Below are 17,529 nucleotides of genomic sequence, written 5' to 3' on the forward strand. Positions count from 1 at the left end.
TCCCGGGTGGAGGGGGGGCGGGGGGGCCAGAGGAGGGGGGAGCAGGGGGAGAGGGAATGGGGGGGGAAGGGCAGAGCTTGTACCTTACTGAACCTGTGTTTTGTAGTTGTCCAACGACCATGATATTTTGTACGTCGCTTTGGATAAAAGCGTCTGCTAAATAAATGTAATGTAATGTAATGCGTGTTTCAGTTTCAGTGCCCTGGCACACCCTGCTGCTACCTGCTCATCCCCTGATTTGATTGGCTAAAAATTATTTTCTCCCCCCCTCCACGTCGGCTGATGTGTGGTGAGCGTTCTGGGGCAAAATGGCCGCCGTGCATCACCCAAGGCGGGCGCTGCTGCACGTTGGCGGTGGCTGAGCCGAGTTTCTCCCTCGCTGTAAAGCGCTTTGAGCGTTTTTGTTAAACTTGGTGGTTTTTTCATTCCCCCAGCATGCACTGGGGCCCCGAGTGCCATTTAAAGCCGCTCGGTTGCTGAGGAAACGCTCACGGCGGCAGGGGGAAATGACTCGCAGGACCGGTGGCGGAACCCACTTCCTGACACCGCCGAATTATCTTTAAAGTCCGGGACGTGACGTGTCACTTCCTGTGCCGCGGCGCTACGTTTGTTTTTTTTTCCCTTAAATAGTCACTTCTGTCGGAGGGGATTCCTATGAACCGTACACATCAGTACGCATCAGATGGTCGCCCGGTTTAAGGGGGCGTGGCCATGGGCTCGTTGTTGGGGGGTGTGGCAAGGGTCACTGAGTTCAGAACGTTTTTTTTTTTTTTTTTTTTTTTTTTGACCGGCAAGTTAATGGAACTCAGGGTAATGTCTCCATGGAGATATCAGATCAGGCACAGCTGTGCTCTGTGGTTGGTGTTGCTATGGAAATAGTCTCACACCCACTCATTGTTTTCTGCATATGCATGCACTAGAATACCCAGAAATAAAAGCTTATTATGTGGGCCTACCGTACCTCTAGACCTGAAAACGCTTAACGGAAGTGTAAACCAAAATATGAAATGGAAATAGTGTTCTTCTCTGTGCCTGTACTGTACTGACTAACGTTTAGTTTTTAAATTAAATTAACTGTCTTTTTTTTTTATTTTATTTTTTTAAGTAATGTTAAATATTTCTTTCATATTGAGCTGTATTTATGGCAGTTATATTCCACTTTCTGAAACTAACCTTGAGTGAACAGCTGCCTCTAAATACAAAAAAATTCTCCGAATGATAAAAATTGGGAAACATCTGCTACCATTTTGCTGATTGCTGAAGGAACATCCTGTTTTCATCGGTGTTGTTTACGCTGTTTTTTTTAATTCAATGTTTGATGATTATTATTATTATTATGCTCTCATCTCCTCAGGACTCCATGAACGCCCTGGTTCTCGACCTGGACTTCCCCGCGCTGAGGAAAAACAAGAACATCGAAACGTTTTTAAACCGATGTAAGTGCCGAGGCTTCGCCGGCGTTCGAAGGTTCAGGTGCCAGACCTCCGTGAGTCTTCTCCGCTGAGCCTGTCGTTTAGTTTAACGCGGCAAGATAATGATCGCTTTATCGACCCCGGAGACCATTCGACTGCTTCATTGCTAAATGAACTCAAGTCAAAGGAAGAGAAGGCTGCTTGTCTTTGAGTAACTCCATTGCATGTGTACCGTAACTGATGATGATTGGCCTACTTGGGGTTGGTCGCTTTTTTATGACATCACAAAAGCGTGTTCCATGGTGCTGCCACAATATGCAACACATAAATATGCAGTGGTGGATTTCTCCTCGACCAGCAGCGTTTTGGATGCCAGTGTGTGCTATTGTCTCTAACAGTATTAGTCTTGTCTCTTCTCTCTGCAGATGAGAAGGTCATGGGTTCTAACAGTAAACACTCTTCTCCCTGCAGATGAGAAGGTCATAGGCTCTAACACTAACACACTCTTCTCCCTGCAGATGAGAAGGTCATGGGTTCTAACAGTAACACACTCTTCTCTCTGCAGATGAGAAGGTCATGGGGTCTAATACTAACACACTCTTCTCCCTGCAGATGAGAAGGTCATGGGTTCTAACACTAACACACTCTTCTCCCTGCAGATGAGAAGGTCATGGGCTCTAACAGTAACACACTCTTCTCTCTGCAGATGAGAAGGTCATGGATTCTAACGGTAACACACTCTTCTCTCTGCAGATGAGAAGGTCATGGGGTCTAACAGTAACACACTCTTCTCTCTGCAGATGAGAAGGTCATGGATTCTAACGGTAACACACTCTTCTCTCTGCAGATGAGAAGGTCATGGGTTCTAACAGTAACACACTCTTCTCTCTGCAGATGAGAAGGTCATGGGCTCTAACACTAACACACTCTTCTCTCTGCAGATGAGAAGGTCATGGGTTCTAACAGTAACACACTCTTCTCTCTGCAGATGAGAAGGTCATGGCCGCTATTCGGGATCTCCAGATGAAGTCGGAGGATTTTGACAGAGTGAAGGTCATCGGCAGGGGAGCCTTTGGAGAGGTCCAGCTGGTGAGTTGGACAGACCATACTGGACCATGACTGATCCCACTGTGTGTGACTGATCCCACTGTGTGTGACTGATCCATCTGATCCCACTGTGTGTGACTGATCCCACTGTGTGTGACTGATCTATCGGATCCCACTGTGTGTGACTGATCCATCGGATCCCACTGTGTGTGACTGATCCATCTGATCCTGCTGTATGTGACTGATCCCACCGTATGTGACTGGTCCTACTGTACTGTATATCTAATCCCACTGTAGGTGACTAATCCCATTATATGTGACTGATCCTACTGTGCCCAACTGATCCAACTGTTGTATTGTGTGTGTGTGTGTGGGGTTATTCTGACAGGTGTGTGTATTGACAGGTGTGTGCGTGTCTGTGTGTGTGCGTGTGCGCGTGTGTGCATGTGTGTGTGTGATTATTGACAGGTGTTTATGTCTGTGTGTGTGTGTGCCTGTGCACGCGTGTGTGTGTGTGTGTGTGTGTGTGTGTGTGTGTGTGCGCGTGTGTGTGCATGCCTGTGTGTGTGTGTGCCTGTGCACGCGTGTGTGTGTGTGCATGTGCGTGTGCGTGTGTTTGCATGCCTGTGTGCGTGTATGTGTGTGTGCATGTGTGTGTGTGATTATTGACAGGTGTTTATGTCTGTGTTTGTGTGTGCCTGTGCACGCGTGTGTGTATGCATGTGTGTGTGTGTGTGTGTGTGTGTGCGTGTGTGTGTGTGTGTGCATGCCTGTGTGCATGTATGTGTGTGTGTGTGTGTGTGTGTGTGTGTGTGTGTGTGTGTGTGTGTGTGTGTGTGTGTGTGTGTGTGTGTGTGTGTGTGTGTGTGTGTGATTATTGACAGGTGTGTGCTCTCTCTCTCTCCAGGTGCGGCATAAAGCCTCACAGAAGGTCTACGCCATGAAGCTGCTGAGTAAATTTGAGATGATCAAGCGCTCTGACTCCGCCTTCTTCTGGGAGGAGCGTGACATCATGGCCTTCGCCGACAGCCCCTGGGTCGTGCAGGTGAGGTCACCGTGGGGTCACCCTGTCCTGGGCTGCCTTGTGCTGAGTCAAGCTCACTTCTGTCCTGCTCGTTTGGGTAGCTGTGGTATGAGTTGGGCTGCTTTCATTTGTGTTGCTGTTTTGTGTTTGTGTCAAATGTCAGTGTCTAGTGTTGTGTTGTGTTTATGTTATGTTGTGTTGAGTTGTACTGTATTGAGTTGTGCTGTTTTGTCTTGTCCTTTGTTGTGCTGTGTTGAGTTGTTTGTCCTGTGTTGAGTTGTGTTGTATTCAGTCGTTATTGTGTTATGCTGTGTTGAGTTATCGTGTTGAGTGTATGCCTCTCTAACGCGTCTCTGCGTAGCTGTGCTGTGTTGTTGAGTTGTGTTGTATTGTATTGAGGTGAGTTCATTCGTGTCTAACACGTCTCTGTCTCTGCGTAGCTGTGCTGTGTTGAGTTATCGTGTTGAGTGTATGCTTCTCTAACACGTCTCTCTTTCTGTAGCTGCGCTGTGTTGAGTTAATGTGTTGAGTGTATGCTTCTCTAACACGTGTCTCTCTCTGTAGCTGTGCTGTGTTGAGTTAATGTGTTGAGTGTATGCTTCTCTAACACGTCTCTCTGTGTAGCTGTGCTGTGTTGAGTGTATGCCTCTAACACGTCTCTCTCTCTCTGTAGCTGTGCTGTGTTGAGTTAATGTGTTGAGTGTATGCTTCTCTAACACGTCTCTCTGTGTAGCTGTGCTGTGTTGAGTTAATGTGTTGAGTGTATGCCTCTAACACGTCTCTCTCTCTCTGTAGCTGTGCTATGTTGAGTTAATGTGTTGAGTGTATGCTTCTCTAACACATCTCTCTCTCTCTCTGTAGCTGTGCTGTGTTGAGTTCATGTGTTGAGTGTATGCTTCTCTAACACGTCTCTCTTGCGTAGCTGTGCTGTGTTGAGTTAATGTGTTGGGTGTAAGCTTCCCTAACGCGTCTCTCTTGCGTAGCTGTGCTGTGTTGAGTTAATGTGTTGAGTGTATGCCTCTCTAACACGTCTCTCTTTCTGTAGCTATGCTGTGTTGAGTTAATGTGTTGAGTGTATGCATCTCTAACACATCTCTCTCTCTCTCTCTCTCTGTAGCTATGCTGTGTTGAGTTAATGTGTTGAGTGTATGCATCTCTAACACATCTCTCTCTCTCTGTAGCTGTGCTGCGCCTTCCAGGACGACCGCTACCTGTACATGGTGATGGAGTACATGCCGGGGGGCGACCTGGTCAACCTGACCAGCACCTACGACGTTCCGGAGAAGTGGGCGCGGTTCTACACGGCCGAGGTGGTCCTGGCCCTGGACGCCATCCACTCCATGGGCTTCATCCACCGCGACGTCAAGCCCGACAACATGCTGCTGGACTGCCAGGGCCACCTCAAACTGGCCGACTTCGGCACCTGCATGAAGATGGACACGGTCAGCCCCCCCCCCCCGTTACTTTAACCAGCCGTAGTGACCTGTCCCGGGACGGGCGGACGGACACAGCATGTCACAAAATGACTCTAAATACCTGGACAGATGGACAGACAGACAGACTGACTGACCAACACGACATGTCACATACTGTCTGTAGAAGTGAATAATCTGGACAGCTGGACAGACAGACAGCTGGATGGCCAGACGGACATGCAATGTCACAAAATGACTGTAAATACCTGGACGGACAGACAGACTGACGGACACTTGTGCATGGTGGCACTCTTGTAAACTGTGAACACAACAACGCAACCGAACAGACAGACAGGGAGACACACAGTGCATATTGAGAAGAGAGAAAGGGATGGAAGGAGAGGGAGAGAGGGCAGAAGAGACAGAGGGGAAGAGAAAGGGAGATGGAGAAAGAGACATGGAGAGAGAGAGGATGTTGACTGCCTTTGCTCGCCCATTAACAGTCAGAGTTCTGTGTGTTTGTACGTGTGAGGGAGAGGTGACAGTCAATACTGTAATGATGATGTTCAGTGTTAGAACTTCGACTGGTGGTTTTTGAGGTACAGTACGTCTCTGTGTTTGACCCCCCCCCCCGTGGTCCCGCAGGGAGACTGGGAGACTGAGATCTTCAGTAAACACAGCCTCCAGTGAGGGACCCGTTCTTTTGGCAGAGACACTGGGGATTCACCCCAGTCGCACGCACGCACTTCACGGATAAACACACTAATGCTGTGTCAACAGTCTGCTGCCTAATTCACCCGCCGTCTGACCGATGGTGCAGATCCTTCAGTAGCTTTTTTTTTTTTAATCCTGTGGGGCTGATGGGAAATGTAGTCAATATCTGGCACATTTGTAGTGCTTTTACACTAGCTCTGGACTTCAACTCCCGTGAGTGCCATTGTGAAATAATGCCTGTTGAACCCTGATAGCTGTGATAGCACTGAAGCGTTTAAACTTCCTCCTGGCTGGGAATGTGTGTAATGTTAATCTTTCCCCGTGCCTGTGGTGAGCTATCCAGCAGCACCACCTGGTGGACAGAGGCAATATCTGCAATTTTTTTTTTTAGTTTGTGGCACCAGTTAGAACAGTTTGAAATTCAAATCAGTTTTCTAGCCAACGATTCAAGGTCCAGGTTCACAGCTGATTTACGAGATTCATTTGCCGTAAAATGGGTGGATTAGGAGAGAAACACATTTTTCTTTTTCTTTTTTATTTGAACTGATGTGACTTGCTTGTGCGAAGTTGTTACCTGTGCCCTGTATGAGTACAGGCAATTCACAAGAGTACCATCAAACAGCAGCGAGCCTGTTAATCAGGAATCCGGTATTTTTAGTTTTGAAAAAAACATTTTCATTTTTTATTATGCAGTTCACGATATGGCCAGAGAGGGGAGTCAGTGATTGGGTAATTCCCAATGGAAGCAGAACAAATGAAAGGCATTTTGCCAGCAGCGGACTTTGAGGACACAATAGAGCTGAGTCTGGGGGGACTGCCTGTTTGTCTGCAGCGTGGTCAGACTGTCTGCTGGGGGGGGGGGGGAGGATAAAAATGGTGATAATAGAATGCATTTATTTAGCACCTTTCAAGATCTGAAAGGACACATCAGCGGTGGGGGAGCTCGCCTCAGACAGTGCATGGAACCCCCCTGGGTGATGCACGGCGGCCATTTTGCACCACCGTACAGCAGCTAAGCTGGAGAGAGATATAAAGGCCAATTATTAGTCTTCGATCTCTCTTCCAGGAGGGCCAACTGAGGACCGGGTCTCATCTGACTGACAAGTAACATGAGTTAAAACAGGAGAGTGTGAGCCTGGGGGGGGGGGGGGGCGGGCGGGGGGAGCGGGGTCAGTTCTGCCTCAATTCAAACAATTTCGAAAATGAATAAAATGTAGAACATTCTTGCGATGTTGAATTTCAACGAATGTCCTGAGTCGACTGATCTGAAGTGGAATTGACCCACCATCCGGGAGTCAAGACAGCTCAGGGCCGCACTAATGGCTGTGTGCAGGGGTAAACGGGATAGCCAGCAAATGACTGACACCCGGTTACCGCGGCTACTGACGGGTAGCCATGGTTACAGGAGTGCGGTTACTGATGGGTGGGAGGCGGTCACTGACGGGTGGGTGGCGGTTACTGACGGTTACTGACGGGTGGGAGGCGGTCACTGACGGGTGGGAGGCGGTTACTGACGGGAGGGAGGCGGTTACTGACGGGAGGGAGGCGGTTACTGACGGGTGGGAGGCGGTTACTGACGGGTGGGAGGCGGTTACTGACGGGTGGGAGGCGGTTACTGACGGGTGGGAGGCGGTTACTGACGGGAGGGAGGCGGTTACTGACGGGAGGGAGGCGGTTACTGACGGGTGGGAGGCGGTTACTGACGGGTGGGAGGCGGTCACTGACGGGTGGGTGGCGGTTACTGACGGTTACTGACGGGTGGGAGGCGGTTACTGACGGGTGGGAGGCGGTTACTGACGGGTGGGAGGCGGTCACTGACGGGTGGGTGGCGGTTACTGGCGGGTGGGAGGCGGTTACTGACGGGTGGGAGGCGGTCACTGACGGGTGGGAGGCGGTCACTGACGGGAGGGAGGCGGTTACTGATGGGTGGGAGGCGGTCACTGACGGGTGGGAGGCGGTTACTGACGGGTGGGAGGCGGTCACTGACGGATGGGAGGCGGTTACTGATGGGTGGGAGGCGGTCACTGACGGGTGGGCGGTGCTTCTTCTGGTTCCTCAGACGGGGATGGTGCGCTGCGACACGGCGGTGGGCACGCCGGACTACATCTCCCCCGAGGTGCTGAAGTCCCAGGGGGGCGACGGCTACTACGGCCGCGAGTGCGACTGGTGGTCCGTGGGCGTCTTCATCTTCGAGATGCTGGTCGGTGAGTGGACCGCTTCTTTGTGTGTGTGTGTGTGTGTGGGGTGGGGGATGGGGGGGCACTGAGTGGACCACTCCTCTGTGGGGTGGGGGGGGTGCAACTGACCGGTACGGGTCACGCTGTCCAAAATTCGGGGTGATGATACAGGACTGTAAATATTATGGGACCATATCTGATCTGGGTTATTATGTGGAAGCTGAAGCCCTGTTCCTGTCCCCTTACCTCCTTCCCTTATTCCGTCTCTCTCTTTTCCCTCGCTGCTCCTCTCTTTCTACTCATCCATTCTTTTTCTTTCTCTCCACTCTCCCTCCTTCTCTCTTCTCACACTTTTCCTCTCTCTTGCTCCCTCTCCCTCCCTTTTCTCCTCTATCCCTTCTCTCCCTCTCCTCTCTTCACATCCGTCTCCCCCTCTCTCACTCCATCACTCTGTCCCCCCTTCCCTCTCCCCTCTCTCATTCTCTCTCTTCCCCCCCTTCCCTCTCCATCTCACCATCTGTCCCTCCCTCTCTCCCCCTCTCACTCCATCTTTCTCTCTCTTTCCCTCGTAGGTGACACGCCCTTTTATGCAGACTCACTGGTGGGGACCTACAGTAAGATCATGGACCACAAAAACTCGCTCAACTTCCCGGACGACGTGGAGATCTCCAAGGACGCCAAGAACCTCATCTGTGCCTTTTTAACAGACAGGTGAGGATCCCTGAACCGTACGGCACCAGCCAGAGCGCCCGGTCGGCTCAAAATCATCACCAAACAAACACCAAACGCACGTCACATGCCTTCTTCGGACTGGGGATGTCTTTGTGTTTAGCCTGTCGTACACAGCGATGTTTGTCCCTGTTTTTGAGGCTGAATGTTTGTGTTTAGCCTGTCGTACACAGCGATGTTTGTCCCTGTTTCTGAGGCTGAATGTTTGTGTTCAGCCTGTCGTACACAGCGATGTTTGTCCCTGTTTCTGAGGCTGAATGTTTGTGTTCAGCCTGTCGTACACAGCGATGTTTGTCCCTGTTTTTGAGGCTGGATGTCTTTGTGTTTAGCCTGTCTTACACAGCGATGTTTGTCCCTGTTTCTAAGGCTGGATGTCTTTGTGTTTAGCCTGTCGTAAACATTGATGTTTGTCCCTGTTTCTCAGGCCGGATGTCTTTGTGTTTAGCCTGTCGTAAACAGCGATGTTTGTCCCTGTTTTTGAGGCTGAATGTTTGTGTTTAGCCTGTCGTACACAGCGATGTTTGTCCGTTTCTAAGGCTGGATGTCTTTGTGTTCAGCCTGTCGTACACAGCGATGTTTGTCCCTGTTTCTGAGGCTGAATGTTTGTGTTTAGCCTGTCGTACACAGCGATGTTTGTCCCTGTTTTTGAGGCTGAATGTTTGTGTTCAGCCTGTCGTACACAGCGATGTTTGTCCCTGTTTCTGAGGCTGAATGTTTGTGTTTAGCCTGTCGTACACAGCGATGTTTGTCCCTGTTTCTGAGGCTGAATGTTTGTGTTTAGCCTGTCGTGCTCAGCGATGTTTGTCCCTGTTTCTGAGGCTGAATGTTTGTGTTTAGCCTGTCATAAACAGCGATGTTTGTCCCTGTTTCTGAGGCTGAATGTTTGTGTTTAGCCTGTCGTGCTCAGCGATGTTTGTCCCTGTTTCTGAGGCTGGATGTCTTTGTTCCCTGCTCAGTGTCGGTCCTGTGTGCGGTCTGACCAGCTCCGCGTGGTGTGGACGCGATGAAAGCAGAGCTCTAATTGTCAGTGGTCAGATCGTGGGGACAGACTCAGTGCTTTTATCCTTGGCCTGCATTCAAGCAACATTTGTCCTAAACATTGTTTCAAAAGTCAATAGACAAGCGTTTTTTAAATTTTTTTTTACAAGTCATAGTTTGGTAAGTTAACGACTGCTGAACTCTCCGAACTATAATTTGTGAAAACCAAAAAAAAAGAAAAAAACTTGTTTGTTTTGAAAGTGGAAGTTAAGGAGAAACACTGAATCCAGACTTGCTGTACCACATCCGTTATCTTGAGAGGTCCATGGAGGTCTGAAGTTCTGTGAGGGGTGCGTGACTCTGTTACCTGATTGGTTGGAAGTTGACTCACGTGTCATAATGGAGTCTCTCACAGTGGTCCTCAGCCCTGCCCTAGAATTGAATGCCTATACTCACTCACTCCCTGTGGACCTATACACACAAGCAGCCTGAACCCCTGGACTTTTTCGCAGTAGATTTACAGACATGTCTGTACACACACACACACACACACACACACACACACACACACACACACCCCCTCTCTCTGACCCCTTACTCACTCTGTTACTCACAGATGTACTTTCTCTCGCCTACCCACACTTACTCATAATAAAAACAGCACAGTACAGTCTGGCAGCTCAGGCACTCTCCTCTCTGGCGGAACATGCAGTCCATGTCTACGAACCTCCCATGTGCATATTTTGTGTGAGTTCTTGGTTTATCGTTGATGGCTCCGTAACTGGTGATGGTTGATATTTTAATGTGTTGAGCCCACTCAAAAAAGAAAAATGCCTGTATTTCATGTCATATTTACCGTGCTAATATCAACGAGCAAAAATGAAAACACTAAAACTCTGAATGACTTCACGCGCAATATGGAACTGGATTGTAGTTCTTTAATCCTTTTAAGGTGTGAGATCACAAACATGGGATTAGAACGTTCTCATCTGAACATTCCAATGCTGATGTCACAGTGACTTCTGGTAACTGAAAGTGGTGGAGTTCTAGAACACTGACTTTTGGGGAATTTTTGGGGGAAAAAAACATTCCAAAAAAACCAAACCAACTCTTCAAAGGGTTAATCGTGTCGACAGTATGCTTGAAAATGCTAAATGGTCGCGGATGGCATTGGGGGGGGGCATAAGGTGCTGACCCTAGAGCTTTCTGTTTCAGAGATATTTGGTGAATTTTTAAACGGCTTTATACATGGCTGAAAACCACTGGCTGTGATGCAGCAGGGTGTGCATGGGTCCTTGACTTTGGGGGGCCAGGGGAACATTGAAAAGACCTGAACTCGGGGTCTTGGAGACACGGTGAGCGCCTTGAATGCGCTTTGGTTGACGGACAGCGGTGAGGTGAGCCGCGGTGAAGCCCACGCGCCGCGCAGCGCGGTGTCTTCGCCTGAGCTCCCGCCGGGCGAACGGCGCGGCTCGTTTCCTGCGTTCCCGCGGCGGGTGACGGCGGTTCCCGGGTCAGCGGACGGGAATGTGAGCGCACAGATGATTAGCGACCGCGCTAGCGCTAGCTCTCTGCCTCTCCCGTGCTGTGTGTGCTGTCCCCATAAACCCCCGGTGTGTACAGCACCCTGCTGTGTGTGCTGTCCCCATAAACCCCCAGTGTGTACAGCACCCTGCTGTGTGTGCTGTCCCCATAAACCCCCAGTGTGTACAGCGCCCTGCTGTGTGTGCTGTCCCCATAAACCCCCAGTGTGTACAGCGCCCTGCTGTGTGTGCTGTCCCCATAAACCCCCAGTGTGTACAGTGCCCTGCTGTGTGTGCTGTCCCCATAAACCCCCGGGTTAGCTGCTGTGTGTACAGCGCCCTGCTGTGTGTGCTGTCCCCATAAACCCCCAGTGTGTACAGCACCCTGCTGTGTGTGCTGTCCCCATAAACCCCCGGGTTAGCTGCTGTGTGTACAGCGCCCTGCTGTGTGTGCTGTCCCCATAAACCCCCAGTTTCCTGCGGTGTGTACAGCACCCTGCTGTGTGTGCTGTCCCCATAAACCCCCAGTTTTCTGCGGTGTGTACAGCACCCTGCTGTGTGTGCTGTCCCCATAAACCCCCGGTTACCTGCGGTGTGTACAGCGCCCTGCTGTGTGTGCTGTCCCCATAAACCCCCGGTGTGTACAGCGCCCTGCTGTGTGTGCTGTCCCCATAAACCCCCGGGTACCTGCGGTGTGTACAGCACCCTGCTGTGTGCTGTCCCCATAAACCCCCGGTTACTTGCGGTGTGTACAGCACCCTGCTGTGTGTGCTGTCCCCATAAACCCCCAGTGTGTACAGCGCCCTGCTGTGTGTGCTGTCCCCATAAACCCCCGGGTTACCTGCGGTGTGTACAGCGCCCTGCTGTGTCTGCTGTCCCCATAAACCCCCAGTTTCCTGTGGTGTGTACAGCACCCTGCTGTGTGTGCTGTCCCCATAAACCTCCAGTTTTCTGCGGTGTGTACAGCACCCTGCTGTGTGTGCTGTCCCCATAAACCCCCGGTTACCTGCGGTGTGTACAGCGCCCTGCTGTGTGTGCTGTCCCCATAAACCCCCGGTGTGTACAGCGCCCTGCTGTGTGTGCTGTCCCCATAAACCCCCGGTTACCTGCGGTGTGTACAGCACCCTGCTGTGTGTGCTGTCCCCATAAACCCCCGGTTACTTGCGGTGTGTACAGCACCCTGCTGTGTGTGCTGTCCCCATAAACCCCCAGTGTGTACAGCGCCCTGCTGTGTGTGCTGTCCCCATAAACCCCCGGGTTACCTGCGGTGTGTACAGCGCCCTGCTGTGTGTGCTGTCCCCATAAACCCCCGGTGTGTACAGCGCCCTGCTATGTGTGCTGTCCCCATAAACCCCCGGTGTGTACAGCGCCCTGCTATGTGTGCTGTCCCCATAAACCCCCAGTGTGTACAGCGCCCTGCTGTGTGTGCTGTCCCCATAAACCCCCGGTTACCTGCGGTGTGTACAGCGCCCTGCTGTGTGTGCTGTCCCCATAAACCCCCAGTGTGTACAGCGCCCTGCTGTGTGTGCGGTCCCCATAAACCCCCAGTGTGTACAGCGCCCTGCTGTGTGTGCTGTCCCCATAAACCCTCGGTTATCTACGGTGTGTACAGCACCCTGCTGTGTGCTGTCCCCATAAACCCCCAGTGTGTACAGTGCCCAGCTGTGTGTGCTGTCCCCATAAACCCCCGGTTACCTGCAGTGTGTACAGCACCCTGCTGTGTGCGGTCCTCATAAACCCCCAGTGTGTACAGCGCCCTGCTGTGTGTGCTGTCCCCATAAACCCCCCTTTACCTGCGGTGTGTACAGCGCCCTGCTGTGTGTGCTGTCCCCATAAACCCCCAGTGTGTACAGCGCCCTGCTGTGTGTGCGGTCCCCATAAACCCCCGGTGTGTACAGCGCCCTGCTGTGTGTGCTGTCCCCATAAACCCCCAGTGTGTACAGCGCCCTGCTGTGTGTGCGGTCCCCATAAACCCCCAGTGTGTACAGCGCCCTGCTGTGTGTGCTGTCCCCATAAACCCTCGGTTATCTACGGTGTGTACAGCACCCTGCTGTGTGCTGTCCCCATAAACCCCCAGTGTGTACAGTGCCCTGCTGTGTGTGCTGTCCCCATAAACCCCCGGTTACCTGCAGTGTGTACAGCACCCTGCTGTGTGCGGTCCTCATAAACCCCCAGTATGTACAGCGCCCTGCTGTGTGTGCTGTCCCCATAAATCCCCCTTTACCTGCGGTGTGTACAGCACCCTGCTGTGTGTGCGGTCCCCATAAACCCTCGGTTATCTACGGTGTGTACAGCGCCCTGCTGTGTGTGCTGTCCCCATAAACCCCCAGTGTGTACAGCGCCCTGCTGTGTGGCTGTCCCCATAAACCCCCAGTGTGTACAGCGCCCTGCTGTGTGTACTGTCCCCATAAACCCCCGGTGTGTACAGCGCCCTGCTGTGTGTGCTGTCCCCATAAACCCCCGGTGTGTACAGCGCCCTGCTGTGTGTGCTGTCCCCATAAACCCCCAGTGTGTACAGCACCCTGCTGTGTGTGCTGTCCCCATAAACCCCCGGTTACCTGCGGTGTGTACAGCACCCTGCTGTGTGTGCTGTCCCCATAAACCCCCGGTTACCTGCGGTGTGTACAGCACCCTGCTGTGTGTGCTGTCCCCATAAACCCCCGGTTACCTGCAGTGTGTACAGCACCCTGCTGTGTGTGCTGTCCCCATAAACCCCCGGTTACCTGCGGTGTGTACAGCACCCTGCTGTGTGTGCTGTCCCCATAAACCCCCGGTTACCTGCAGTGTGTACAGCACCCTGCTGTGTGTGCTGTCCCCATAAACCCCCAGTGCTGCTAAGGAGCGGAGCAGAGGCCAGTCTCGTGTGAATTATGTGTGTGTGTGGAGTAGGGCTCTCTCTTTCACTGCCTAATCCTTCACTTCTGAAATGAGTTTGGGGGCCTTCATTTGTTATTTACAACCCTAACGCTTCGGGAACATGTGTGGACACACACACACACACACACACACACACACATTCTTTTGCCAGGATCTGTGCTTTAACTGCCTTACCCTAGAGAGTACAAGGTTGTTTTTCAGTTTTGAAGTCTTGAGCATGGAGACACAGACGCATACCATACTTGCTCAGAAACATGCATTTTTAGGCTTGAAACACACACAGGCGCACACACACGCACACATGCATATACACAGACTCTCATACATATACACGAAAAGCATATCCTTCTTTGCTGAAATTGCTCACTTTTCTTGTGTGCGTGTGTGTGCGTGTGCATATATCTATACGAGGGAATAAAATGAACACTGACAGTAAATCTCAGACACCGAGCAGTTGGCTGGACCTTAAGGATGTGACTCATCTGTCAGCATACACTGCTGATGCCCCAGTGTTTCCACAGAGCCAGTGATCCGGTCCAGTCTGGTAAACTTCGGTCCATTCCTTACCCCCTTAGCCCAAAATAACAGCCTGGAGCACTGACCACTCCCCTTTATGACATCACTTCCCAGGCCCCTCAGGTGCTGGTGCTGACAGCGAGGACAGATAGAGGGCGCCACTGAGCCTGTGTTATCTCACAGCTGTGGCCTGTGTCAGGGCCTTCCCCTGTCCTGAGGGGGAAATGCTGTTATGAGAGAGTTCCCTTCGGCACAGAGACTGGAAGGGCGTGAAATTGGGAGGCAGAGAAAACACAGAGCGGATGGGCGAAGAGATGAAGTGACCAGCTGAGAGATGGAGGGATGGAGGGATAGGGAAAGTGGGAGAGATAGAAAGGTGAAAGGTGCGGGGTGGCGGAGTTTTGGCCCTGGTGGGTTTCACTTCCTGTTTACACTAAAGCCCTCAGCGCTGTGGAGATTAATGTGAAACAGATTCCCTTTCCCCTACTTCAGAGGCCAGCCACACACACACACTCACACACACACACACAGCTCGCACACACACGCGCATGCACATGCACACAGAGCTCTCACACATACGCCACAGACACCACACACATACACACTCACACACACACTGGCCGCACGCTCGCTCGCACTCGCCATAGCTGTTGTACCATGGTGCACTGTGTTACTGTGTCCGTAGCGTTTAGCCTTTAACTATAGCAGCTTAGTGCTCTGGGTTACTCTGTCGTTAGCCTTTAGCTGTAGCTATAGTACCATGCTGTTCTAGGTTACTGTGGCATTAGCCTTTAGCTACAGTACCATGCTGGTCTAGGTTACTGTGGCATTAGCCTTTAGCTGTAGCATCACGCTGACTTGGGTTACTGCGTCTCTCTGGCCCCTCTCTCTCTCTCTCTCTCTCTCTCTCTCTCTCTCTCTCTCTCTCTCTCTCTCTCTCTCTCTCTCTCTCTCTCTCTCTGAGCTGTAGCTGTTCCCTCCTCTCCACACGTGGCACCCCTCCCCAAACTCCACCGTGACGCCAGCTGCCCCTTCGTCGGAGGGGTGGGGGTTTGGGGTGGGGGGGAGGGGGGCGGGCTGGCGATGGGGGGGGAGGCGCTGCTCGATAGTCCCAGCTGTGCTACGGTCTTGTTTTTCTCCAGGAGAGAGAGAGAGAGAGAGAGAGAGAGAGGGGAAGAGAGAGAGAGAGGGAGAGGGAGAGGGGCTCCACTTCTCCTCGCTCCCGTTCTCCCGGGTGTGTCTCCAGAGCTTCAAGAGCTCCTCGTCTCCGTGCTGCTCCCCGCGCTCTGTTCGCTCCACTTTGCTCGCCGTGGTTACAGGGGCGGGCCCCGCCTTGGTGGGGGAGGGGAAGGGGGGCGGGGTTTTTCGGGTCCCGGTCGGCCGGGCTTGAGGGGTCAGCGGTACCTTTCGGGTCGCGCGAGAACAGTCGCGCTCTTGGGCTGCCGGTTCTGGTGAGTTCCGTCCCGTTCCGCAGGTGAACTCTGGGGCAGTTTCGGGTGAGGGGGGACGAGGGCGTTCTCCTTCTTTGGGGTCCCGGTCGTGTGCAGGCTGTGGTCAGTGTGGGTCAGTAAGAGAGCAGTCGCATGTTGGTTGCAGTCTGTTTTGGTCAGTAGTAGCTTGAATATTGCAGACTACAGTACAGTCGGTCAGTGATTTTTTTCTTGCGGACCAGTAGTTAGTCAGTGAGTAGCGTGTTGGTTGTGCTCCGATATTTGTCCAGTCGGTCAGCGAGAAGAGTGGTCAGAAGTTTGGAGGAGAGGGTAACGGGGGGGTGGGGGAGGTGCTGTTTCGGGCGACCCGACTCTAACCCCCTCTCCCCCCTCACAGGGATGTGCGGCTGGGGCGCAATGGCGTGGAGGAGGTCAAGCGCCACCCCTTCTTCAAGAACGACCAGTGGACCTTCGACACCATCCGCGAGAGTAAGTCTCCTGCGTCCTGCACCTACACCGCTGCTCAGAACACTTCTGCTCTACCTCCCTACAGTGTTCTCCTCTCTATACCGCTGCTATACCTTATATTGCACTCGCCTATCTCATAATACTTCTGCTCTACCTTTGCTACAGTGTTCTCCTCTCTACACCGCTGCTCAGAACACTTCTGCTCTACCTTCCCTACAGTGTTCTCCTCTCTATACCGCTGCTATACCTTATATAGTGCTCATCTATCTCAGAACACTTCTGCTCTACCTTCCCTACAGTGTTCTCCTCTCTACACCGCTGCTCAGAACACTTCTGCTCTACCTTCCCTACAGTGTTCTCCTCTCTATACCGCTGCTATACCTTATATAGTGCTCATCTATCTCAGAACACTTCTGCTCTACCTTCACTACAGTGTTCTCCTCTCTACACCGCTGCTCAGAACACTTCTGCTCTACCTTCCCTACAGTGTTCTCCTCTCTATACCGCTGCTATACCTTATATAGCACTCATCTATCTGAGAACACTTCTGCTCTACCTTCACTACAGTGTTCTCCTCTCTACACCGCTGCTCAGAATACTTCTGCTCTACCTTCCCTACGGTGTTCTCCTCTCTATACCGCTGCTATACCTCATACTGCACTCGCCTATCTCAGAATACTTCTGCTCTACCTTCGCTACGGTGTTCTCCTCTCTATACCGCTGCTATACCTTATATAGCGCTCATCTATCTTGTACAGTGCTCCTCCGTCTTAGTACACCTCTGGTATACATCGGTACACTATAGCTTTGCGACGATATGCCACTGCCATGTCTCAGTACGCTTCAGTAGCCTTCTGTTGTGTCTGTACCGCTCAACATCTGCTTCTGCTAACTGCCCTGTGCTGCTGCGCTCTGGGGTGTAGTGCTGCAGACGTACCGCTGTAGCAGTCCCGCAACCCTGTTTATCCGCTGCTGAACAGACCTGCGTCGAGTGAGTTTGCTCTAGTGTTAGTGCATTTGGTGCTCTGTTAGCGTGTTTGGTGCTCTGATAGTGCGTTTGCAGTAGTGTTAGTGCATTTGGTGCTCTGATAGTGCGTTTGCAGTAGTGTTAGTGCATTTGGTGCTCTGATAGTGCGTTTGCAGTAGTGTTAGTGCATTTGGTGCTCTGTTAGTGCGTTTGCAGTAGTGTTAGTGCATTTGGTGCTCTGTTAGTGCGTTT

General features: G+C 51.9%; 1 protein-coding gene across 2 annotated transcripts in view; it reads left to right on the forward strand.

Annotated features, from left to right (window-relative positions):
- rock2a (rho-associated, coiled-coil containing protein kinase 2a) overlaps window positions 1-17,529 on the forward strand; it is a 75,439-nt gene that overhangs the window by 35,636 nt on the left and 22,274 nt on the right. For both annotated transcript variants that reach the window (XM_035415171.1, XM_035415179.1), the window contains exons 2-8: window positions 1,355-1,436; window positions 2,401-2,501; window positions 3,367-3,504; window positions 4,665-4,925; window positions 7,672-7,816; window positions 8,362-8,500; window positions 16,240-16,331. In XM_035415171.1, coding sequence (XP_035271062.1) covers window positions 1,355-1,436; window positions 2,401-2,501; window positions 3,367-3,504; window positions 4,665-4,925; window positions 7,672-7,816; window positions 8,362-8,500; window positions 16,240-16,331 — 958 coding nt within the window. The remainder of the gene's footprint in view (window positions 1-1,354; window positions 1,437-2,400; window positions 2,502-3,366; window positions 3,505-4,664; window positions 4,926-7,671; window positions 7,817-8,361; window positions 8,501-16,239; window positions 16,332-17,529) is intronic.

The sequence above is a fragment of the Anguilla anguilla genome, chromosome 1 (genome assembly GCF_013347855.1).
Source record: "Anguilla anguilla isolate fAngAng1 chromosome 1, fAngAng1.pri, whole genome shotgun sequence".
NCBI lineage: Eukaryota > Metazoa > Chordata > Actinopteri > Anguilliformes > Anguillidae > Anguilla > Anguilla anguilla.